The sequence below is a fragment of the Molothrus ater genome, chromosome 4, assembly GCF_012460135.2.
Source record: "Molothrus ater isolate BHLD 08-10-18 breed brown headed cowbird chromosome 4, BPBGC_Mater_1.1, whole genome shotgun sequence".
In the NCBI taxonomy this organism is placed as follows: Eukaryota; Metazoa; Chordata; class Aves; order Passeriformes; family Icteridae; genus Molothrus; species Molothrus ater.
In genome coordinates, this window is record NC_050481.2 from 13,880,062 (window position 1) to 13,905,967 (window position 25,906).

The window sequence follows — 25,906 nt, forward strand, 5'->3', positions numbered from 1 at the left end:
AATAGCATCCACAGTACTAAAATGATTACCTCATTCTTAGTACCAGTGCCAAGCACTTAGCCCCACAGTGAACACACGGGGTTGATTTTCAACATGAAACAAGCCAGAAGTGTGGAATGACATTTTCAGGTGACAGTTATGGTTCTATTGCCTGTAATTAGCACCTCTTAACATGCAAACCTGCCTGTGCCTTTTCCAGGCGGTGGAAGCTCAAATACGAAGTTTTGGACAGACCCCTTCCCAACTGCTCATAGAACCACATCCTCCAAGAAGTTCTGCCATGCAGGTGGTAAGTGCCATGTTAACTCTTTGTGATCTGCCATTGTGCTCACTGCCTTTGCTGCCTTACCTTTGTGGAACTGGACACTTTCACTTTGCTTTTATGTGGTTGTGGAATTATTTTATTAAAACCAGCAGATGAGTTACGATTTGGTATGAGTTGCATGCAGTGCTTAACCATTTCTTTTATTTTTTGCAGAAAGGATTGCATTGATTTCTATTGTAGCTTTTTTTTGTCAGTGTAATCTAAGAATACTTCATCAGTTGATTTTGTTAATACCATACCTGTACAGGTGAGAGCCAGTCATTGTGGAGACAATTTAGTTAATCTTTGGCAGATTCCCCAAGAAGCATGGATTTAGGAGGTGGAACTTCCTTGTCTTTTCCCCCAGGCATAGGTTTTCCCCTAAAACCAGGATTAATAGGAATTCATGAGCTGAAACTTACATAGCAAAGAATGTGACTAAATGTGTTTTGCAGTAAAGCTAGGGTGATAAAATCCAGGCAGTGAGCATTAACATGCTTTCCCTTTTACCTCTACTTGTGTCTAATATAATTTTATTTTACAAACTATTATTACATTACTGATCACTTTTCATATCATGTTGTATGCAGTCCTTGTGTTTAAAATATCATTTGTGTTGTCGGAGGTCCAGAACTAAAGATGTTAAGTGATATTCTGACAAGTGGAGCAAATGGTCTGCTAATTCCCAAGGTTTTCAAAAGGTTATGTTCCCTTATTGTTAGAGTGGACATTTTACACTGCAATACAAAAAACCCCAAAAACCATAAACATGTCATACAGGACATGCAAGAAGAAAATAGAAAGCAGACTAAGGTTATTAATTTAAAAACATATCTGAAGTGCAGAAGGTTTTAAAAGATTACACAGAAACATGAAATGTTTCCCAAGTAGCTTACAAACCTTGTGATGCAGGGGTCTCAGAAGTGTAAACTTCCTTGATAAACTGATCTACTGGTCTTTCTCAAATGCATCACGTGTCGTACCTGAGAGTTGCTCAGCTGCCTGTGCCCCATGCCCAGGTCCCAGGCCAGCAGACACTGCAGGGACTCATGTGTGTGTGTGTTTCAGAAGAGCCCTGCTAACAGGGATATTGGGGAGCCCAGGTACTCCCCTTCATGCAGCCACTTGCCATATGTCTGTCTGTCTGTCATGGTGCCATGCACAGAGTGCTTGCTCTAATTTAAAGGGATTTGTTTCAGGAAGAGGAGCAACTTGAGAAGTTGACTATTGACGTATTAGTCAGAGCCATTGTTATATAAATAAATTTGACACCAGAAAGCAGTTTGTGTGGTTTCATCATAATATTTTTCATGATGCTGAATTAGTGAAGATTTAGTATGTAATAGAAGAAGTTAAAATCTAAGGAGTTAGCTGTTTCTAACTCCTGTGGTTTTTTGGGCTGGGGTACACCCAGAAAAAAAAGCCCTTAGTTCTTCACTTGCTGGTTTTGTGGATATTAATACATGTTTTCATAATAGCACTATACTAAGTGGTTTTAAAAGTATTCCTGGAGCTGAAATACAGCAGGGATATTTTTCCTGTCAAAATTTTGAATTATTTCTAGTTGCATTATTTACTGAGTTTTGTTTTCGTGTGCGTGTGTGCATGAATACAGCTGAATTGGAAGTTACCACGTGCTGTGTTAAGTGCACAAGCCATAATATACACCAGGTGTAGTAATTAGCAGTCACACGAAGGCTGCCTATTTGTCTGGTTTTGCTGCTGTTGCTGTATCCCCTTGTGTTTTCAACCATCAGATAGCTGGATTTAATTGAGGCCACATCAGATGAGGCATTACTGACACCTTTAATTGAATGAGCATCCAGGGAGGATTAACTCATAATATTGATTGGCTTTTAGCCACTTGCTCAGAAGGGTGTCTGGGTAGCTTATTAGTTGCTTTTATTTACACCTTTATGCAAGACTGTAAATAGGAATTCATAGGGCAATATGTTTTTCTAAGTACTCTTAATAACTTTTTTAAAAGGAGTGATAATAAAAATGCAAATGTATTTAATTTTTTTATTAGTTCTGTATAAATATACATTAAATGTATGCACTTACATACACATATATGTAATGAAATATTGCAGGTGGAGAATAGCCAAGGACACTTCATTAGTATTCTAATTTGGTTATTAGAAAATTACAAATACTTCAGCAATGTGGCTACTGGTGACCATGATGATTGTACCTCTGATTTCAGTGGGGTTCTCTTTTTTTCAGATGTACCACACAGTCATAAACCCATCAGATGTTGCTTTTTCTCCTCCCGTTTGATATGCAGATCGTCAATATTTTGTTTTGATGTTTGCAGTATTCTTAGAGAACTTAGTTAAAAAGTTAATAAACTTTTCAAATTACTAAACTAAAAAAACCAAAAACCTAAAAAATTATGTTGAAAATGAAAGTCTGGATTCATTCCCTTCCTTTAGCATTTCTGGAAACAATGCAGGATAGTGTCTGTAATCACGTCCATTTTACAAGTGCATTTATTTATGTTTGTCTTTTGAAACACATTTGCAGTGAAGTCTTCTACTTTGCATTCATAAATCTTATTTTTGTACGCCAGAAATATACACAGAACATATATTTAGTGTATGTGTGTATCTGTTTATTTTAATGCTCTTTCATGTTCTCATCTGGCTTGTAAAGAATAACAGTCTGCCAATTTAATGCAACTTGAGACAATCTCTGGGAGCAGGAATTTCTTTTGCTCACTATTTTTTGTGTTTCCCTCCTAGTTTGGCATTGCTTTTCTTGACATGCTGTCTCTGCAGATATGAAGGAGAATTCCTTTGGCAGAGATAGGCAATTGAAAAACTTTTAGTTTAATCTGCTGTGATCTGTAGCAAAGTCTGTATACAGACACCCTGTGTTCAACAAAGCCCTAAGATTAATAGGGTGCAGGCAAGGTTTTCTGCCTAAAATGTTATTTCCATAAGCCTTTCCACTTATTATTGCATTTGCTTTTCTACTGCAGCTTCTATTGTATCTCGTGGTTTTTAATTCAATCTTCCTTCTCTTGTCCTGTCTCTTCTCCTCCCCGTGTTCTCTTTTCCCGTGTATTTGGGTTCTTGTTGTGTGCACTCAACAGTATCTCCTCCTGCAGAGCCCCTTGATGTTCACAGAGCAAGCCCAGCAGGATGTTATCATGGTCCTGAAGTTCCCGTCCAACTCCCCGGTCACTCACGTGGCTGCCAACACCCAGCCTGGCCTGGCCACTCCCGCTGTGATCACGGTCACTGCCAACAGGCTCTTTGCTGTGAACAAGTGGCACAGCCTCCCTGGTAAGTACATTAAAGCAAGGAGCCTAAGAAACCCCTGCCATCCAGCAGCACTCTTGTCTGGTCACAATTTGCTGCAGAACTGTTGTGGGTTTAAAGTGGAAAAAGCAAATCCAGTTCATTGGCACAGCAGGCTCTTCACATGTGGGCTTAGTTTCTCCTTAGAAAGGCAATCTGGGCTATTGCAGCAAGATATGTAGCACACCAAAGGTTTGTAAAAATAATATGTTTCTTTCCAGGCCATCAGGCACCATGCACGAAGACAAAAACAGTCTATCACTATTTAGTCACAATAAAGGCACATTCTTCCTCTTGTTCTGTCTGTTGAGAGCCTGAACCATATCATGTCGAAGGCAGTTTTAAAGCATGTAGAACTTGCCTGAAATCTTCTCTGACAGTTTTTTCTTGATTAAAAACTCGATATTCTGCTGTTAAAGCCACTCCGTGAGAATTAGAAAATAAAATATATGATAAGTCTTATCTTAAACATCCCAAAGTTACTTATGTAGGTGCTTATGTAGTCTCAGTATGAAAGGAAAACAAAATAGCCATTTGCACAGCAACGAATAAAATTAGTTTTCCTTTAAAAGTGTGCTGTACTTGAGAATATAATTCCACTTATAATTCTGATATTCTCCAATCTTAAAGACATCCATCTTCCTTTCCTTGACTATGACAGTCTTAGGCCCAAGCTGTCAAAGGAGGTTTATTTTGGTGCAGTGCAGTATATTTGGTCAAAGGCTTTTTAAGAAAGGGGGGAAAAATGACCTTCCACTAAAATAACTTAAATAGAAGATACTTGCATCAGAGAAACACTTACATGGTTGAAATTCCTACTAAGAAATCTTGACCTATGGTCCTTGATACCTTTTTGAAAAAAGCCAGATGACTCCCACACTTTTTTCCTAATTCTTACAAATTACCTCTCAAATAGAAACATCTATGTATTATTTCACCCGCCCGAGAAACACTTCAAGAGAAAGGTGGGAAGGAAGGGGGGAAGGGAGACTTGTCTAAGATAACAAGTTGAAGCAAGAACTATTTACAGGGCTCCCAAGATTTCTCCGAAAGGAGGATGACAGTATCCTCTCATAGCTTGGATGTGTGACAGTGGGCATATAATAGTCAAGGCTTTTAAAAAATGGCCTTTGTGAATGTACAACTCATGGGAAGAAGAAAACATTCAAAAGTGGTAGGAGTCAGTTTTGATTTCAACAGAATTCTGCTGGTTGATGATCCGTGAGCAATCAACCAGTTTGGTGAGTGTAATAGTAACTGGTTTGAGTTGAACACAGCTTTCAGATTTTTCAGGCTTTTCCCTCACCTCTGAAAGGGAGAACAGTAAGCTGTGCTTTTGAGTCGCTATTTTTTCATTTAGAGGCATTTTATACTTGTCTTGCCATTAGACAAACAGAAGCCAACCATAAATATTCAAGAAAAACTCACCTCACCCCATTTCTGTGGGAACACACATCAGTTGCAGGCTGTTAATGGAGTACTGTGCTCTTAAGAAATCTGTCTGTGGACTCCTGAGCCTTTGCTATTGTTGACTTCCAATTTTATACCAAAATAGGATCTCCTAGGATGAGAGGGCAGGTATCATTACTGCTCTATATCCCCTGCTGTGGGCTTAGCATTGTCTTTGTTAATGAGGCATCATGATAAAAAAGTTAAGTTGCCAAGTGACCAGTTGTCACTAATGTGTAATTAAAAAGCCCATTCCTGCCTTTGAATATGAATTTGGTGGCTTTGCTGACATCTAATGGCACTGGTAGCCAGCAGGATGCTCTTTTTTGTCACACAGATTTCCTGTTTTGTTCTATGTTGATGTTTCATTGCAGTAGAACTTTGAATTTACTTATTAATCAGTTATTTAAGAAATCCTTGTATTGACACTAATTTTTATATTAAGCTGTGGATGGTAGGTAGAAAAATCATATGTGTAAATATTTAGCCATTATTTCTTGTTTCTCTTCCAAGCAGGCTGCTGGGGAGGGGGGGGGGCGGTGGGGGGGAGGGGGGATGGAGAGCAGTTTGTTTGTTTCTTTGTAGTGAAGCTGTGGAAAAAAAGGTTTCTTTTTACCCCTGCAGGAGAATTCAGTACATAAACATTTTACTGGTATGTCAGGTGCCCAGATGAAATGTGGGTTGGCAGAGTTAATATATTAACTTCTATGCAAACTAGCAAATAAATGGGTTTTGTTGAAGGATGAATCCTTAAATACTGGCTGACTATGAGATGACTATGAGATTTCCCTCTCTGTATCATAAACTGACTTTTTAAAAAAAAGTCCTTTGTGCTTCAGTTGTCCAAAGCAGTCCTTTAAAAAGTAAAGAGGAAAATAGTATTTGCTACAGTCAGCAGATGGTTGTCACATTTTGTTTTCAGTCCTCTTTACCACTTAATTTTGTTTTGTTGCGACAGGAGAGGTTGCCAGTAAAGCATCTGCTAGAGCTTATGGCTCAGGACCAGAGCTGCTGCCGATGGCATACATTCAGAATAGCCCTAATCTAAAATAAATGTTTAATAAGCAGCCTGCAAAAGCACCTGGATTTTTTTTGTTTTTCATTCAATTGATGCAGAAGAATCTTGAATAGTTAAAAAAAGGGCATAGCTTTGATTTATAAAATATATGTGGCTTCATGTATGAAAAAAAATGCAAAGTTTTAAAATCTTCTTTCCTGAATTCCAGCTCATCAAGGTGCTGTACAAGACCAGCCTTACCAGCTGCCAGTGGAAATCGATCCTCTCATAGGTCTGTCACTTCCTTCTCTCTTTGCGATTCATTAAGCTCTGTATGGTGGCCCTGAAGTGTAGATTACGGTTGTTTTTCACTTGCTGGTTGCTGGGAATGGAATTTTCCTGATAAACCATTTGCATGCAAATTGGAATGCAATGAGCTGTGGCTATGCTGGTATTTCATCAACTCCCCCTCGTTGGTTTGCCTAATTTGAACAGGCCTAGGACGCGTGTCAGTGAAAATTAATATGGATGCTGTAATAATGTGTGATTGAGAATGTGCATGAAGTACTGTCAGGATAATATTGGATCTTTTCATCACTCAGACTTGTTGATGAGCAGGAGCGAGGCACGTTATGATGAATCGGTGCACTGGTAATGTGATGGAGCTCCTTTGCTGAGGAAATTTTCATAATAACAGTGGGGTTCTTAACTGCACCGTGTTGTGAAAAATAAAACCATGGTGCTAGGGTTCCATCATTAAAGGAGATCAATCCTTTCTTCATAGACCTGCTGTTCAGGCTGAGGGGATTAATGTGTAATTGCAAGGCAGTTTCAAAGTTGAAATATATTGCCCACTCTGGTTTAGTGTTGAGATATTAGTATTCATTTTTCAAAGGTATTGCATCTTTTGATCAGCTTCACCAGTTAAATTTGTGTATGTTTTTCTTTTATTAAAAAGGGGTGGACGAATGTCTCTCCTTTATTTAATGACTCAGTGTAGTAGATGCAATTCATGACTTTTTATTATAGAGGTTTATCAGTTTATATGGAGCTGATTTTTCAATTAGCAGGGTTAGAGTTTGGTCAGCTCTTTCATTACAAGCCCAACTTTGGGGAGTGCGTATTTGGAGTCTGTAGCATGGCAAATGGAACCTTAAACATGATGAGAAAAGAAAAACTTAAGTACCTAACACCAAAACACAAACTAGCTGTAGGATAGGAGCAAAGAAGACAGGATTCTGTGCCCCCCAATTTTGTTAGACTTTGAGCTTAGTTTAAAAACCAGCTGTTTCAGTGTGGTTTAATTGGAAAAGGGGTATGGCCAATTATAGAAGCATGGAAAAATCAGAGCAAAGATGAGCTTGCCTGGATAGGTTAGAATGACAGGTCTGTCAGACAGTGAAAATTCATTTCAAAACTAATGTGCACATCCCAGTAGGAAATGCAATATTTTTGTCTATATATATAGACTCTTCCTGTGTAGCCATTTTGCTGGGTAAGCTCTAGGATTAGAAGTGGGGGCATATGAAACCATTTTATAGATCTGATAAAATTAAAGTGTTTTTCCTGAGTTTCTGAAATCAATCCTCATCTGAATAATGCAGGAGTTATTATGAGGCAGACATGTGCTGTAACTCTCCTTTCCTTCCTGAAACAGATTTTATCCAAAAAACGTTTGGAGCAGGAAATCTGTGCTCTGCTTTAAAGTCTGCTATCAAGTAGATCTTAGAAGTGTAAATAAATATTACAGCAAAAAATCCCAAATCACGTTGGTACAGAGACCTTTAAAGTTAATGTTCACATTCTGAAAAATGGTTTAATATTCTCTTCCTACAATTGATCTCAAATCATCCTTGTGATTACACTGGACATTGTTTAAAAGGGGTAAGGCTTTCTTTGTCATTGCTAAGTAGCATCATTGGGTGCAAGCAAGTAATTATGTAGGTAATGTTAGAGGTTTTTAATTGTGGCTAGACACATTTACCTAGAAATGGCACCTAAGAGGACCACAAAATTACACTTTTATGGTTATAGCAGGAATCTTGTTGCTGTCCCAGTCGTAAGGAGGGATTCCTGCCCTCCTCATTTTCCTGGTGCACAGGAAGACATAAAACAGCAATGTCTGATATGACACAGACCCTAGACCTCTTTTTGAGGTGAAGTGTTTTGAAGGCATTATCCTCACTGAATTAGTTGATCTGCATGTCTTTTGAGGTTCTTTTGCTGCTATTTTGTCATACAGAGCAGTTCACTGTGCATTTATAACATGGTGCTGTTACTCTTTAAGTGGCCTCAAGATCAGTGAAGGCCACATTTGTGTTACCTGCAGAGAGCAAGTGGCAACACCTTGCTAGATTATTAATTGGCCATATGGACATGACATTACCAACATTTTAAATATAGCAAAAGCATAAATAAATGAAAGATTTGACACAGAGTAAATGGAATAAGCCCAAGGCTTGGAAGGTAGCTGGTCTGTGAGAACGGAAAGGAGTCAAAGAACAAAGAGTGAAGAAGAGCACTGGACTAGGACAGAGCTAGGTCTGGAAGACCACCTGGATGGAAGTAATAGTGCTCCAAGCAGTTGGCAGACAAACCCAGGAGAAATTACTTGCCTAGGATGGACATCAGGTTCCCTCAGGAGCAAAGCACTCTGAAAGTTCTTCCTACAGTGTAGGATTTTCATGATTGATGTGTGTGGGACCTATGTATGTGTATAAATATATATATATATATATCTATCTATATATCTGCACACCTTATTAATCTAAGGACAAGATATAATATGACAAATGTGTTCACTAATTGATTCCTGTCCATTTTATGCATTCCCAATGCAAGAGTATCTCAGGAAATAAAACACTAAGTGATCAAAATAGGGCAAATAACCTCTCCCAACCCTAAAGTTAATTGTGGAGATAAACTGGTTAATTTTTGTGCCATGCTTAAAAAAATTTGAACAGTAGTGATGTTTACTGAAATTTTTCTTTTTTCAAATGGCACTGCTTGCAATGAAAAACAACTGATGTAAAATTTAAAACCGTGATCCTTTGTGTGCTGCATTTGAGCCACTAGGTGATTTCTGTATTCTTATAATTACATTCCTTTGCTTTGTTTGTAATTTTTAATTTCTTATACTTCAAGAAGGAGGGAAGGAATCTTATTACATTTCTATGTTCAATCTTTCATTTATTTCTCAGCCTCATGTCACTTAAAAAGGGGATTTCTTCTATTTTAGAATATATACTACAAGGAATTAGCATTGTGCCTAGAAGTGTAATGAGAATTTAAAGTAGAATTAGAAAGAAAATGTCCCTGCCACAAAAAAAAAAGTAACGGAAGTGAGGAATGTATTTGGTGTGAATGTAAGTTTCTAAATTGTGCTTTTGTTCTGTGAAGGTGGATGCTAAAATGTCTTGGTGTGTATGTTTTTTGCTTCAGCCAGCAATACAGGTATGCACAGGAGGCAGATCACTGACCTTTTAGACCAAAGCATTCAGGTGCATTCTCAGTGTTTTGTCATCACCTCTGACAATCGTTACATCTTGGTCTGTGGCTTCTGGGACAAGAGTTTCCGTGTTTACTCTACTGACTCAGGTAATGTATTTTTTAAATATGGAAAGAGCCTAAAAGATTTTTTTTCTGTTCATAATCAGCCTACTGTTTCAAATAAAGGAAGAGGGGTGGAGTGTGTATTTATTCCCCTATTAATAATGATTGTCAAATCTTTCCTTGCCTACTGCTGCCATGTATTGTGTGCTATCATTTTTGGGGAATGATAGCACATGTGAGAGAAGGAGCTCTGGTTTAGACTGAGCTTCACACTTCAAACTTACAGGGCAGGGGATGTCTGCTCTTGCACTGTAGTTTTCACAGGTGAGTTTGTGTGAAGCCTGGCATATCAGGAGAGTTAATTATTCTTAAAGTATTTACATGAATTTAACTCTGGTTGGTTTTCAGCACCAGAGAACTGGGGTTTTTCAGGAAATACAGGCAAGTACCATAGAATAAGAAGAGAAATTTTGAAATCTGGTGAAAGAATACTATGAAAGCCTTTGAAAGCCATGCCATCCTAGAATTGATTTGGAGCCACTGAATTCTTTTATATAGCATAAGCTGATCGATATAATGGGCAGTAGTTAAATTAGTCTGTCAGCTGGAGTGTGTCCAAAGCATTGAAGTCATGCATGTGTCATGCTAAATAGAAAAGAATCTTTCCATGTAAGAGCTACAGGAATTTAAAGCCATGGAACCCCAGGAAAAACTAGGTATGTTTTTTTCCCTTTCATTATCTTATAATGGAAATAGTGACCTCACTGCAAGGTACTTCTTTGGGATTAATGACCCTGTGTGGTTAATGGGTGTGTGCCATCAAGCTTTCCAGTAGGTTATTAATCCCTAGGGAATATCCTGCATGTGTGTCATAATTTCTTAAATATATTAGTTAACAGCATTTTTCACACTCGGCAAACCAAAATGTCTGACAAAACAGACTGGTCTTTAATGAAAATCTTTTAAGACTTTAGATCTCATGGTGTAGTTCAGTATTTCTGTCATTTTTACAATTTTAAAGCCTTAAGTATAAAGGAGAAGTTCCATTTATGTAATATTGACTGCCCACAATTCATTATACAGACATCTTGTTAGACCCTTCTTAGGTTAATTTTCTCATTGATGAAAATAAATTTACATAGAACTGTGAATTTAAAGTGGATCTTCAGATAGCTAGCAGTAATAAATATTCAGTGTATATGCTTGATTTATATGAATAGAGAAACAATTCTATTATATCATTTACACATATGGAAGGAACTTGTATGGTTTTGGTAGCCTTGCCCTGTATTAACCTGAACTACAAATAACTCTTTAAGTTATTTCCTCTGTGTATGGCAGATTCACCAGGCACCTTGTTACTACCATAACTAATCAGGGTATAAACCAAAATACCATTGTCAGAAAAGTTTCAGATTTATTTCTTCTACTTGTCAGTATAGCAACTCTTGCTTAAATGAAGTGAATTCAGATGTAGTTTACTTTGCTTCAAATTGAAATGAGAATAAAGTAGGGAAATATTTTGAAATCAACAGAACATCAAGCAGGAAAAGATGATGTGATCAGTAATGCATGAAGGCAAGTGATCACAAGTGTTGAATTCAATTACGTTTTAGCACTTACACAAAAAAAAGGAACCATTTTCCTATCAGATCTTTGGTTTGTTTGTTTTTAATAGGAAATACTTTCAACTTAAATCATGGGTTATCAGCATAGCCAATATAGCAGAAGCACAATAAAACCTTCCTCCAGCAGTGGGAATGACTTCTAGACAGTGTTTTAGCTTCAGTACTGCAGACTTGAGTCTTATTTTTCTTTTAATTATTTGTAGCAGCAGCTGTCAAATAAAACATTAACTAGAAAATTTGTTCTGTCAAAAAGGGATGTCTGAGTGCAAATGAAAAAGTTTGATATCACTGTGTAGAGAGGACAACTCATGTTAAAGGAAACAGGAAAGTTTGAGGAACTCTTATGATATGAGTAATTTTTTTTTTAGCAATATAAAATAGCAAAATCTTATTTCTCGTTTTGATTAAATTCATTGGATTTTAGGCTGTACAAAACAAAATAAAAATAACCAGGCAGAAAGGCAGAAATAACCTTGTAAAATGCTTGTTTTCTAGACCAGAACCTAAAAAATTAGAAATAATTGAGAAGGAGATCTCTATAATTCAGTGATGTTTATAGCATAAACTTGTGTTCTAGAAGTATAAATTATCCCAGGTAATGTCAATACAACAGAAAAATATATCACATAATTATTTGATCCCCGAGTTCCTCACCCTTGCACTACAGGGTGGGTATGCACAGTAAGAGTGCAGCCAGGGGTTTGCCCTGTCCACTCAGAAATGGCTCATGTGGTAGCTCTTCATCTCACAATTGCCCTTGGAAGATTAGAGCAGCCTTATAAGTTTTTTCAGTATTTGATTTTGAACCTGATGTACAGATTTCCTTTAAATTGCATCTTGTTATTTTATTTTTTCTTCATGTACTAAAATACATGAAGTACTTCTTTGGTAGAAATTAATGTATATGTTGTGATTTTTTTCTGGTTTTTTTTTTTTTTTTTTTTACTTTAATGAAATTACCTTTTTGATCTTGTTATAAATTGGGCTGTAAACTCTATTTTTGTTCTTTCCTCAGAATCACTCCCTTAAGTATTTAATTGCCATTAATTGTTATTTAGTGGCTGGATACAAATACAGTGCCTTTGTACTGTTTAAAAAGAGGCTGTGAAGTGTTCCCTATTACCCATATTAAGGGACCAATAGTTTTTAATTCATGCAAAAAAATATTTTATAAAAATATGCTTAAGCCCCAACACTGATCTGTGCTACTTAATATTTTTAAATGCTTTTCAGAACATTTAATTTAATTTATTTTTATTTATTTATATTTAGAAATGCAGTAGTCTGTATTTCCTGTTTCTTTTTTGGCCTGTCTTTTCAATCCTTCCAAAGCCATGACTTTTTCCCTTCTGTTCCTCCTTGTTCTTTAGTCAGCCCAAAGAACAAATGGTCATTTGGGTTGAGAAAGCCAGGGTCACACGTTGGAGGCATCACACTTCACAAAAGTGTGATTGGGTACAGGATTTGTCCTGGCCCCAACTACCTGGGGCTGAGTAGGTGCATGAGAAAAGTTGTGTGTGTGTTCTTCAAGAACTGCAATTGCTGGGCTTCAGCAAATCCAGTTAGACTTTTGAATAAAGTGTAATATTGAGGGACTGAAAGTATTTTTTGTATGGATTGTAAGGACTGCTGCACTTTTAATTAAGTTCCCACCAAATAAATAAAGAGAAAATAGTACTCCCCACTACAGTTCTATTTTGAACTTTTTTATTTTTTGGTTAAAGAAAACATTTCTAAAATGCTTTATAACGTTTTTAATTTGTCTTAGGATAAGAGGGCAGTTTTTAAAGAATCAGTTTGCTGTGTTCCAGGTAAACTGATGCAAGTAGTGTTTGGCCACTGGGATGTTGTGACCTGTCTGGCCCGTTCCGAGTCCTACATTGGAGGGAATTGTTACATCCTCTCAGGATCCCGGGATGCAACCTTGCTGCTCTGGTACTGGAATGGCAAAACCAACATCATTGGTGATAACCCAAGAGGTAAGAAAAAACCAAAAAAACCCCGGTTTATAGGGAGGTTGTCTCAAAGTGCCTTGAGCAAACACTTTACAGAACAGAATTTTAGGTAGGGTGCTATGTGCCCAATCCTCACAATCACATACAAGGCATTCTGAACGGTTGCAGTGCAAGAATATAACCAAACTAATAAGGCAGAGTAACCCTGCTCCAGCCTCATTCAGTTTTAACCCTTTCCCACTCAAACTCACCTTGCACTTGCCAAAGTAATTATTCTCTTCCATCTTGTACCATTTCCCAGGAATTCCTGACTCCTGTCTTTTATTCATGAAAATGCTCTCTTTTAACTCTATGAAAAACACTGAACCACTATGACTGTTCAACTCTGTATTATGAAACAGGAAAGATAGAAAGTGATCTTTACTGGTTTATGCCAGTTTCACTCCACACACACAGACACACACAAATAATTTCTGATCCCCAAAGCAAAGAAAAAGGCAGATATGCAGTTGAAAAAAAGCCTGGAGTAAGCCATTTTACAGGAATGAGGGGCTTTCAAGACCTCTTGTGAGAGCTTATATATATAAATTTAGGGGCACATCATAGCCAAACAGAGGTCCTGTTCAGCAAAAAATAAAATTCCCTGAAGGGAAGGGGTAAGAAAATGTGATATTCTATCACATGAAGAGTATTTCTTAAGTATTCTTCCATTCATTTCAGGTCTTCTCTCATCCTGTTTAAATAATAGTAAAAACTGCTCTGAAGAGGGCAAAATGGACATCTGGAAAGCAAGAAGTGGTATTAGATCTGTCATGTATTGCAGTTATGACTGGCACACAGTTTTATATAATCAAAACAATACCTGACATCTTCCAAATTAATCAGTTTGGTAAAGCTGTGTGTTCCATATTCAGTCTGTTACTCATCTTGAGTTATTTGAATTTGAAACACAGAGGTGGCTTGACTGAAAATTGCATCCTGTGAGTGACTTTGAAGAAGCACAACTAATTATTATCAGAATGAATATCTGAATTTAACTTGCAAATTATATGATGTTGATTGTGAAAGCTATTCAAAAGTTGAAGAAGATGCACCTCAGTTGACACAGTTGCAGAATCTTAAGGCAGAGGATGTGTGAAAACTATCCCTGTTATCCTTCCAAGCAGTCCTGTTCAAGAGATGGGAGGCTTTCTGAGAAGTGGCTAGCAGAGTTTTATGAGCATCTTTATATAAATATGTCTTTGCTTGAGGGGGAAACAAAAATCTCTTTGAATACTTTATACATATTTTGCAGTCTATCAATTTAAAGAAAATGCAAACTCTGTGTTATTTTTTCAGACCTTGAAAACTTGGAAACTCCAAAGAGTTTGTAGGTTCCTAAGTGTGCCTTGAGAAGTTGTACTTGTCCCACACTTGGCAGGGTTGCCTGCTGTGTGAACAAGACCTTGAGGCTATAAGCTCCTTGATCACCCTAACAGATCATTTGCTGAGGTTCTGTACCTACTGTTTGAGTGAAATATGTACATTTTGTTGCCATCTATTGACTGTCTTCTCTAAGGCAGATTTCTATGGTATTAGAATTTTGCAGTTTTCAGAGGCAATGCCAGGCAATCCTAGCTGCCCTTTAAAATCACTCAGTAGGTACTTGGTAAATCTCTGTGCTTGTAGTTCTATTAGACTTGGACTTCTAGGGACTTGCAATGGCTCCTGTGTTTACCAGCTGCCTTTATGTGAGGTTTTTTGTGATACAGCATGCCTAGAAACCTCTGTTATCAATCGGAACCTTGTGGCAATATACGTAGTCCTAGACATGAGTATAGACAGTTCCTGCTTCAAAGAGATGGTAATCTGGGGTGTTTAATTTTTCCCAGAAATAGCTGTCTGTAGCCTTCTCTGTTCAGACAAAATTTTTTTTGAAAAGACAAATGAAAGGAACTGTTTTTGCTTAGTTCTGATTGTGTCAGAAATGGAAAGCACCAGCAGATTTGTTGGGTTTTGAGCCCTGTTACTGCAGCTGTAACTTCCATCCATTTGCAGGATGTTGATATTTACCTGGTCTAATGTCTTTCTGTATTTGAAGCTAATGATCCTTCTACTTCAAAATATAGTTTATTCATGCTTTCAATGAGTACTATTCACTGAAATTTTTCATACTCTCAAAGTTGATATTTCTTCTCTATTTAATTATCTGTAATGTCCATCTTAAGACGATTTCACAGCAATGTGCATCTGATGGTAATTTACCAAATCATGGTGCCAGAGTAATTTCAAGAAAAAGTGATATAAACCCGGGAGTGTTTCTTTCCTTCTCTCATAGTACCTATTGCCTCGATGTACATCAGCCAGCAGGCTGATATGATCCATCTACTCTAAATAATATCCCATTAGGCACCTATTATTCCACCAGTTACATTTTATTTAAGTTTACTTGTCTGATTTCTTTACTTTCAGAGAACTGAGCTCTGGATCTCTGGCTCTGTATAATCATATTTTAGAATGATACTTAAGTTGATAAGCCGGGTGGGCTATGGCACAGATGATAAATAAGTAGCTTGATATTCTTTATCAAGGACAATTCTTGAACTAGCTTGACTGTTTTGAAAAAAATTTCTGGGTTTAGGTTTAACAGAAGAAAAAGGTTAATGAAATACTAATTATTTACATAATTTAGCTTTTAACTTTGAGGCTGACTTTTTAAAGAAATTACAGCTATGGAGTCTCACTATCTTACTTAGTTTCTCCCCAATACCTCTCAAATGCACTGATGAATGTAAACCAAATTGACAAATTGAGGTCTCAGAGATATGAAATTTCTATACATGGGACACATCTGCTGGAAACTATTTTATTCTTCACAAAACAGCTTGATTACATTTAGGTTAAATCATTTTTTTCCTTCTCAAATTAAAACCTGAAATGCAAAAAATATTTCATTATGCTCTTTGATCAAATGTAAAGTTTTCCTCTTTCTAAATTAATTTGTTTTGAAAACGTAAACGTATGGCACTACTTCACTTTGGAGCACAGGCCTTTTTCTGATGCAAAAATGTTTCTGGGGACAATTTCTGACCAAGCCTTGAAATAATACAGAGCAGGGCTGAGGACCTGAAGTAGTTGTATCCTTCGGAATAGCCTTGAGCTGTTTTGCTTTCACATTAATTAGCATAATTTACTGTGGAGATGTAAAGTCACTTTGCATAGTGCAAGGGGGTTTTCCTTTCCTCTCCTTGGCATGTGGCTGGCTTGGGGGAGGTAGGAGGGAGAGGATATGGCCCTCCCCTTGGTACTCCTTGGAGCCCATGTGTGATCTGTGGCACACAAAGTTGGCTTCTGCATATTTAGAGGCTCCAAGGCACCACTTGGGGATGTGACATTATGCACAAGGACTTGTGTGATAGAATGTGTGTAGATTCCTGGGAGAGGGCTGTGGAAAGATGCTGTGTTTTGTCCTTGCCCAGCCTAAGGAAGTGGAGGTGGAGGGGAGGCAAGAAGTGGGGGGTGGGGAGAGGGATTGTGTGATGGCTGGAGAAAAGAGATGAGAGAATTCATTTCCATACAAATGGTGAGCATCACTTTCAGATCCCACTTTCTCTTTGAAGCTCAAGTGGCAACTCCTGATGTTTGGACATTTCCTAGTTTGGGGGATTGAATTTTCCTTTGTAATCACAGAACCATAGGAAACAGGGCGGGCAGGAGCTTTGGTCACCTGATCTATTCTCTTTTCCAAATGAAGGCTTAACTATGCCAAAATCAATCTCCACTGATGTTTGTCCAATCTTCCCTTAAAAACTACAGCAAATACATTTTTGGGCCTTAGAAGCCCTGTCCTTAGCAGTCTTTTCCCAGTGTTCAGCCTAGTATCCAGTTCTCTTTGCAGCAGTTGCATTCTATGATCTTTTATCTATTTTTCCTTTTGTAGAGAACAATTATTTCTTTCTTGCAGCTACTTCCAGTTATTTGGATTGCCATGACCTACAATTCTTTGCCTCCAACTTTAATAAGTCAATTCTTTGTTTTTTGCCATAAGTCATGATTTTCCAGACTTCTAATTTTTTTTGTGTGTTCTCTCTTCAGCTGACTGTCTTCCTCAAAGTAGACACAGGAATGCAGCTGAAGCCTTTCCAGTAATAAGTAGAAAACAACCTGTTTTACAGACCAGGACTTTACACATCCCCGGGGAATATCTGTTTCTTTCAAAACACCATGACACTGTCAATTCTTTTTTGGGCATGAGCTAGTATGAATTTCAGTGTTTTCTGAAGAATCTATTCACTTGTGTCTCCTTCTCTTTGTAGTTTAGCTGTGGAATCTCATCTTTAAACTTTCTGAAGTGTATTCTTTTTTAGATTGTGTCTCCAATTTGTCAAGCTTACTTTGAATTCTCATCCTGTCCTGCAGCAGCCTTGCAGCAACTCGTATCTGCAAATATACTTTGCAGTCTTATTCTATTAAATTGGTCATTAAAGCAAATGTTAGCTAGTACACAGTTCAGGAATGCCCATCAATACATTTACCATTTTGACAATGAATAGCTTTCAGAATATAGCTTTCCAATATATAATAGTGTCTTCTCAATGTGTGCTTCCCTTTTTTCCTTAAGAAATTGCTCACATGGAACAGCACTGGAGTTCTTACTAAAGTCAAAATATGTGATGTCTCCCTGAACATGTCCTGTTTCTTTGCCATTGCAAGGAAAAAATAGCTTTGACATGATTTGTTTAGAACAAATCCAAATCAGCTGTTACTCATCTCCTTGTTTTCTTGTAGGAAATTGTGTGTGTATATATAAAAATGTAAATGTTCTGCCAGTATTTTTTTCTGTTTGTTGGGATTAAGCAGACTACTCTCTAATTTTTCTTTTTCCTGCTTCTTAAATAACACAAAAGTTTTTTTAGTCTTGCAGAACCCGACCCAATATTCCTGAAACAATTGTTATAACTCTGGGATTATTCATTGTCACAGTATTCTCATCTCACTGTTATCAGGCCAATTGAGTACCAAACATTTACCTCATTCTCTAGTTGAGACAACAGTTTTCACTGCTGGTTTTACTTGGGTTTGCTGTCTGACTGCTGCTGACCTTTTCTTGAAGTACTTTGTGTGGCATCATCTACTGGTATTGCTTGCCCGAATAACAAACCAACTTCTTGAGAAAACTTGGCATATTTTCGTGGTTTTAGAATGTTATTTCTCATGTCCTTGTTAGTTACATCTCATCTGTGTGTGGCTCTCTGGGGTTTGTCTCTTTGCTCATACCTTGTTGCTTACAGTGTTTCAGAAATAACCTTATTTATTTTGATCTTTCTGCCTGACTTTCCTGTGTCAAAGTCACTGGAGAACTCTGAGTTGTGCCAGCTGGGATCTTGCCTGTCTTATCCCTGTACTGCATTCACTTCTTACCTTTTCCTTTGTTTTCTGTAGGCTTAACTGCCCATGAGATCTTACAGAAGGATATTCTGTATTTATTGAAACCTGTTTTCCCAAAATACTTCCGGAATTATCTTGTCCTTGATCTCTTCCTTATAAAGTGTATTGAACATTCTCATATCTTTGCCACTTCCCTGTAAATTCCTTTCAGCAAGGTGTTTTTATATTTGTTTTGCTGTATTGGTTATAATAATATCTAGGAGGTCATCTCTAGCTGTTATATATTAAAAATGGTCACCAAATCTCTTTCTACACACATACTTGTGATTTTCCTTTACCAACACATGATTTTGTAGTTGGAATATCCTATTTTCTCCAGTTTTCTGTAATAATCCCTCACCTACATGGACAAGGTAGAGGCCAATCATGAATGTTAGTGGGTGTAAATCTGTGTCTTAAAGGTTTGGGGTTTTTCACTGTAGCTATTTTGTTTGGGTGTACTTTCTTGAAGGGGAGGTTTATGCTGGTGAATTTGTCTTAGTATTGTTTATGCTTCTAAAATGGTTTGTGCTTAAAAAATGGTAGGCATTTCTATAGCCCAGTTAAAGTGTTTTTCTGCTATTCTTGACTTTATTAATGGAATATGACAATATGGTTCCGTTGCTTTCAAGTATCTAGGAATGTGCTCACAATTAGGTTTTAGTTTTCATATTTTGAAAAAAAACCAAAATATTTGAATTAGAAATTTTATTTGCTAAGGAAATTAAGGCTCGATGGATAAAAATCTTCACTGCTATGAAATGTACAGTCGTGTGTAACAGTATCACTACTGCTAATAGTAATGGGCTCTCTTCTGAGTTATTGCATTGATCTTCCACACATATGTGAATAAAACAAATTATATTACCTCTTTTATGTTAGCCCATAAAACTAGAAAATGTTACTCTCTGTATGTATCACATTTGCATCACGAGGACTATGGGGGTGCTTTCATTGCATAGCTTTATATTTTTTAGAGGGTACTATATTCAGGTATTCTGAAGTGTGGGAAATAAATGAGTTTAGAGGTGTAGCTGTGTAGCAGGACCTACGTGAATGTAAGCGCCTGATTTCATATTTAAAAATACAATTACTGTATTTAACTAAGATTTAATTGGGAAGATTCACTGAACAGTTTTGCTATTGAAAATGTGTAGAATATCTCCCTTAGATGCAAATTTTTAAAATGCATAATTTTTAAAATTCATAAAGTACAAAATCTCCCAAAGGATTCAAAATTGATCACATTTCTTGTCTTGCTGAGAAACAGTCTTGTTCCTATCCAGGGTACTTTTAAAAGAAGCTGCATTTTTGTTTGGTTTTTATTTAGCTAGAATTCCTAAATAAATATTTGAATACCTGCAAGACTTTTATCAATATACATTATTATTATTAAATATATATATAATATGTATAGTGTATGTATGATAAAATAATTATAAATCATTATTAACATTAAAGCTATGATCTTGAAACTAAAGAAATCATTAGTTTTAATTGTATTGGTAATTATAGTAAAAGTTAAAGCATCTGTATTTCATCAACTGCTGCAGACATTTTCCACTTGGAAAATTAAAACTTTTTGTGAGTACTTCATCATTATTATTAAAGTGGACAATGCAAGCAATTGAAACTTCGAAATTATACCTGAGGAGCATCTTTGTGTTGGTTGATTAAAGAATAATGTTGTGGGTTATAATTTCTTTGGACACAGACACTCTAATCCTGTAAAGTTTGATTCTGTGAGGATTTGCAGAGATGCTTCTCTCTGCACGCAGTGAACATTCACGTTGATTTCAAGCAGGTCCTATGTCTGCTGTTAACTCAGTAGCCAAAATACTCATCTTTGCCTTCTTCCCTCTTCCTCATCTTAAATTAACCTATGTCTTGATTGCCAGGTCTGCATGATCTGGACTTCTATTTTCAAAATTTGTTCCAAAACCAATGGTAGTAGAGAAGATGAGGGTCCACATTTCCATAGATTGTTTATAGTATAAATATTCATTTAGAAGTCTAATCATTATTTTTAAAAATTGAACGTAATTTCCTTAACAGCAGCTTCTCTTAAAAAAAAATGAATTGGGAAGTAGCTGTAAAAAGCTTACCTGTTAGTGCTTCCTTTTTCATTTATCGTGCTAAGTAGCAGGAGTATCAAAATGTCCATAAATCACTAAGCAGGCTAGTTAATAATGGAAATTCTCCTATTAACTGTTACTTTCTGTCGACCAGAATAGCTAAAAATTTTCAGAGCCTCAAAACACTAAAATATGTTTGAAATTGCTGCAGCTATAAATGCGATAGTCTACTGAAGTCAGCCTGGTTGGCAAAGAGTGTTGCTCCAGCACTGAGTTTTAGGACAGTCTGCACATGCTCCTTTAGGTGCTCAATAGCACTTTTATTTTTTTACCCACGCACACATTTTATACATTATTGTGTGAGCCTTTCTTAAAAAAAAAAATAGCCAGTAAATAATTCAGTGTTAGTATAACACTGTTTTACTACAGATGTAACAAATATTCTTTGTTTCTCAGAAATGGCAGGACACAACAATGTTGCATGTAAAGCTAGAGTCCTTCAGCACCATCTGCTGGCATTCAGTTGAAGCTGATCTCAGGAATGGATCCTAAGCACTATATAATAAAAAATTAAAAATACCTATTCACATTTTGAAGGCAAAAAAAATTCATTTGTAGTATAATCTTTTTATCCTTTTTGTTGAAATTATAATGAGAAAATACAATGTGAATTTAAGTTCAACATATGAACTGAAACAGAAATAGGTCAGGAGTGTTTTGTTAAGTGGAACCATAAAAAGAAATTGATTACTTTTTTCTTTTTATTTTAAAGGGCTTTAACAAGCACAGTGTTACATTTTTCTATGTGTGTTACAAGTACAATTCAGTACAAAGTATATCATAGAGAAGATACACAAAGCTTGGAAAAAGTATCCGTAGTATGTTTTTGAAAGGTGTAGCAACCACTAAATATTCTTTTATCTAACATTTATTGCATTAGTCAATGTTAGCCTTGAAAACCTCATGAAAGCTTGGTGGACAGAACCCCTGATGCTGTAAATGGTTCCACAGTTCCCTGTAGCTTCACAGGTAACAAGGACTGGGGCCATCTGCGTGAATCTAGAGCAGAGCCTTGAATTCTGCTGCCATAAAAGGTCACTGTCCTTTCTTCTTTCAGCTGTAACACATTGATACCTCAAAGAGTTTGAGGCCTCATTGAACCTCATTGTATGGAGGCCTCCAAGTACTCCGTAAATCACGTAGAAATGATGGTTCTACCTTCCACATATTTAAACTGGAAAAAAGATGAGGAATAACAGGTGGATGAATTCTGGTATATCTGGAAATCTGCAATGCTGGCACACAAGCCAGATAATTTTGTATTTATATAATGACAAAAGTTGTGTCATAGATACTTATGGGGACAAGGTCTTCATTGAAAAGAGCTTCACAGATAGTTTGGAAAGCAGCTAAAAAGCCATAGTGGCTTTGTAGTGAGAAGCATGTAAGTTTGTGTGCCATAAATATTTGTTTTGGCTAAAAGTATGTCCTACGGTATTAGGTGTAGCATTTCTATCATCCTTGTTTTCAGTTAGCTAAGAGATTGTGTGTCAGGACTTGTCAATCAGTAATTCAAAGAAGCAGTGTAGAGCAAGTTTTGAGGCAACCAAGCATGTGTGTATTTTGAGACTGGAAACACAGAAGGAGTTTGGATGCTGCTCTTTTGTCAGTATCCAGCTTCAGGTGTTACTAAAATGGGATGCATGGAATTTCCAGCAGGATAAAGATATTTAGTACTGCTTGATGCAACACAGACCTTTGAGTTCCAGAAAAAACAATGATCTATTTATGACTTGTAACTAATAGTTGATGTGGTAAAAGGAACTACATTCAGATGGTAATCTTAATGTTCACCATATACGGAGTTGTGGGATGATGTACTAATGCATCACATTTATTTACCTTAGTTGGTTGCTGAGAAAAATCACCATTCACTTTAAAGTCTATACCATGGAAGACAGAACAGAGTAGTGCAGAAGATATAATAATTTATAGTCTAGAATAAGATCACAGCATAAATGTTATAAAAGCTATTTGATCAATACAATAATCCTGACTTTGGTGAGAAAATATTTTTAAGTGTTTCTGGATCGAAATTCTAGTAGTGGTACTAGTACCATGGAGATATTGGAGTTATGGCCTGCCTCATTGAAAAAGTATCTGGTTTAGAGAGTTACTTGTAAAAAGACAGCTAACTTATGTATTCTCTGAACTTGGTGTATGCCACCAGCACTCGCAGTTACATTGGTAAGTAAAGGTGGTAAACATCTCTGCAGTACAATATGCTACTGGTGGTAGTATTGGTTTGAAATTACCTTTATAAAAGTAATCTAATAGCTCCAGCACAGGTTTAGAATAAATTATTTAATTGTATTTTAATAGGGGGAAATAAAAAGAATATAAAAATGTGCCAAACTAAGTGGAACTATCATAGGAAACCTGTCATCTCAGATTATATTTTGCCCAAGTTATGAAATACTGTATAGGTTTTAACTAGATGTAGTTGTCTTGGTTTATCTTACAACAATTTCTCAGTAGCTGCTATTTCTGACTGAAATAATTGTTTGCTTGTATTTTTTTTTCCATTTTCTTTTTTCTGTTTAGGTTTGTTGTCTTTTTTTCTTGAACTCACTGGGTAATGGTACTATAAACCAAAAGAGAGAAATATGAAGAAAATAATTATATTTTTAGTATAAACAAAAAAAGTCCCTTCATAAACCTGTTTTAGAACATTATTAGATAAAAATGACAGTGTTCTAAAACTTCAAAGCTGCCATTTAAGTAATAGTTTATGAAGTCAGGATGGTGCAAATATTAAAATATCAGTGTACTCTGACCCCGACTATTCACCTGCAGATACTTTCCAGGGGCTTCAAAAAGGCCTGGGTTCAGTGGGAGGAGTCCTGCTGAATGACTTCCAGGACTTGCAGCAGATCAATCCCCACTTATGGAGAACCTGTTCCAGAAAGTTTTGTGTTGCACATGGTGCAGGAATTAAGAGACTGGGGATTATTGACTTTTGAAGTCTGAATTGTAATACCCAGTTTATGAAGGCCTGTTAGATCTTCTTCCTTATTCTGTTTGTTTTGGAAGTGTAGTTTTTGTGACACAGCATGTATGAAAAATCTCTCATTAATACTGATTAAATGTTGGTCACTTGTTGCAGTGAGTTACACTGAGCTAAGTATAGTAAGCCCTCCTGGGTTATATTTACTGAAATGAATCCTACAACATAAATCTAATGTATTTTTTTCTTACTGAACAAAATATAGCATGTTTAGAATTTGCTTCAGAATAGAATGATACATTGTTCAAAGGTGTTGTTCCTTTTTCAGAAAATACAAGGTTGAAGTGTTTTTTACAAAACCAAAACTTGCATAAGGTTGTACTTCTTGTGGTAAAATAAGTCTGAACAGATGGGAAGTAGTTTGAAGGAATTAAGAGGAAATGCTGATGGAGTGTCATATGAAGAACCAGACAACAATGAAGTTTCTATACAATATGAAAATATTATATTGTTATTATATTATATAAAAATTCTTATTTATAAAGAAAAAATAACTCAAGGTGAAGCTTTAGGAACATTTCAATGATTTTGTGTGGTATCACTTGAGTAAGATCTCTCATCCATCAGGTAATTTTCTGTGCCAGTGAAATAGGGTTCTAATCATTTGGCCAATTATGTGATCTATAAATAATGTTAATGCACAGACTTTATATAATATTTGACAGTTATCACTTTGATACAATTAAAGTCTGAAACCTGCTATATAATCAACACAGGATGTTAGCAGCAAATTAGTTTTCTTTATTTACCTATATTTTGCTGAGAGCATTTTTGTCCAGACGTCCTATATTCTGTACACACCTCTGTATTTCCCATGTTTATTTCAAACCTTTTATTGTTTTCCTTATTTTTTAAATCATAAAAAGCAACTTCCAAATTGGGAAAATTAAAAAAATATTATTTTAGAAGGTCTTTCTTACATATAGTTTGGTTTGGTTGATGTATCATTCTAAGAAGGCACTCAATTACTTTTGTGAGAAATAGGTAAAAAGACAGAGTAACTGATGCTTCATTTGATTTGGATTTTGTATTGGCATAAAATTGCAGAATTAGTTTGCCATTTTAAAGTGTCCCACAGCCTCTGAAATTAGAGAATAATTTAGAAATGGCTGTTTAGGTCTCTGTGACATAACAATTAACTGTCTTCTCAGTATAAAATATAAAAAAGGAGCACAGTCAAATATTTTATATTTTAATGTGTTGCATAATATTGTCTCACCTATAAATAGTAGGAAGAGTATCTTGTATTTAATTGTGAAGTAAGTGTTTTAGCTAATCTCTCTTTTGGTTTCTTTTTAGGAAGATATTTTTTTTCAAATGAGTTTTTGTGTTTGGCTCAGCTTTTACAGCTCAGTACTGAAAACAAAGAATGCGGCCATTTCAGGAATTTGCTGATGGATTTAAAATGTCATGATGCTGCTTTGTATTGTAACATCACCAAAGCTAAAAAAATAGCAGAGAGAGACCTAGTAATACAAACCAATTTCTTGTTCTCTCCAGTAAGGCTTTTCTTCTTCTGGATGTCATTAAACTGGAAGAAAGTTTTGATTTTGCCGTAATCCCACTGTTCCTTTTTAAACATAGTCTCCAAAAGCCTAACATTTTTTCACTGATATATCACCACAGGCTGACATGATATCACATGCTCTTCTTTTATCTTCTGAAGCTTGAATTTTATGATTTAAAATGTACTTTAGTCACTTAAGTAAGAGTGATATGTTATTTTCTATGGGAAAACAGCTTTGCAGAAATTATTTATTGGAATGTAGGTGAGTTCTTTTGAAATAATTTGAATGGTTGCTGCAAAGGTAAAGTATTCTGTCCATTACTGGAAAGTAACTTTATGTGTGCCTCTTGTGACTTAAATAAATCATTGATGGCATTTTTAGCAATGTGAATGGGGCATTAAGAATGTTACAGAATTCAGCTCCCAGCAGCGATCCAGGGATGGGATAGTCTGAGGATATCACTATATCCTACACTGAAAAAGCACATCTGTAAAACTATTGTGTCCTGGTTATTAGTGCTAGGATTTGAACTATCTTTAATTTCATTTGACTTGTTCATCTTCCTTAAGGATCTCCATAAAGATTCTCTGAGTGTTCTTTTCAGCCCTTACTTAGGGTTTGCATCAGTGGTCGTAAACCTGCTTAGCAGACAAAGACTCT

General features: G+C 36.3%; 1 protein-coding gene across 2 annotated transcripts in view; it reads left to right on the plus strand.

The window, feature by feature from the left end:
* The window catches only part of LRBA (LPS responsive beige-like anchor protein), a 368,959-nt gene that overhangs the window by 326,978 nt on the left and 16,075 nt on the right, over positions 1-25,906 (plus strand). For both annotated transcript variants that reach the window (XM_036381985.2, XM_036381986.2), the window contains 5 exons: positions 200-289; positions 3,402-3,594; positions 6,285-6,347; positions 9,497-9,652; positions 13,047-13,214. In XM_036381985.2, coding sequence (XP_036237878.1) covers positions 200-289; positions 3,402-3,594; positions 6,285-6,347; positions 9,497-9,652; positions 13,047-13,214 — 670 coding nt within the window. The remainder of the gene's footprint in view (positions 1-199; positions 290-3,401; positions 3,595-6,284; positions 6,348-9,496; positions 9,653-13,046; positions 13,215-25,906) is intronic.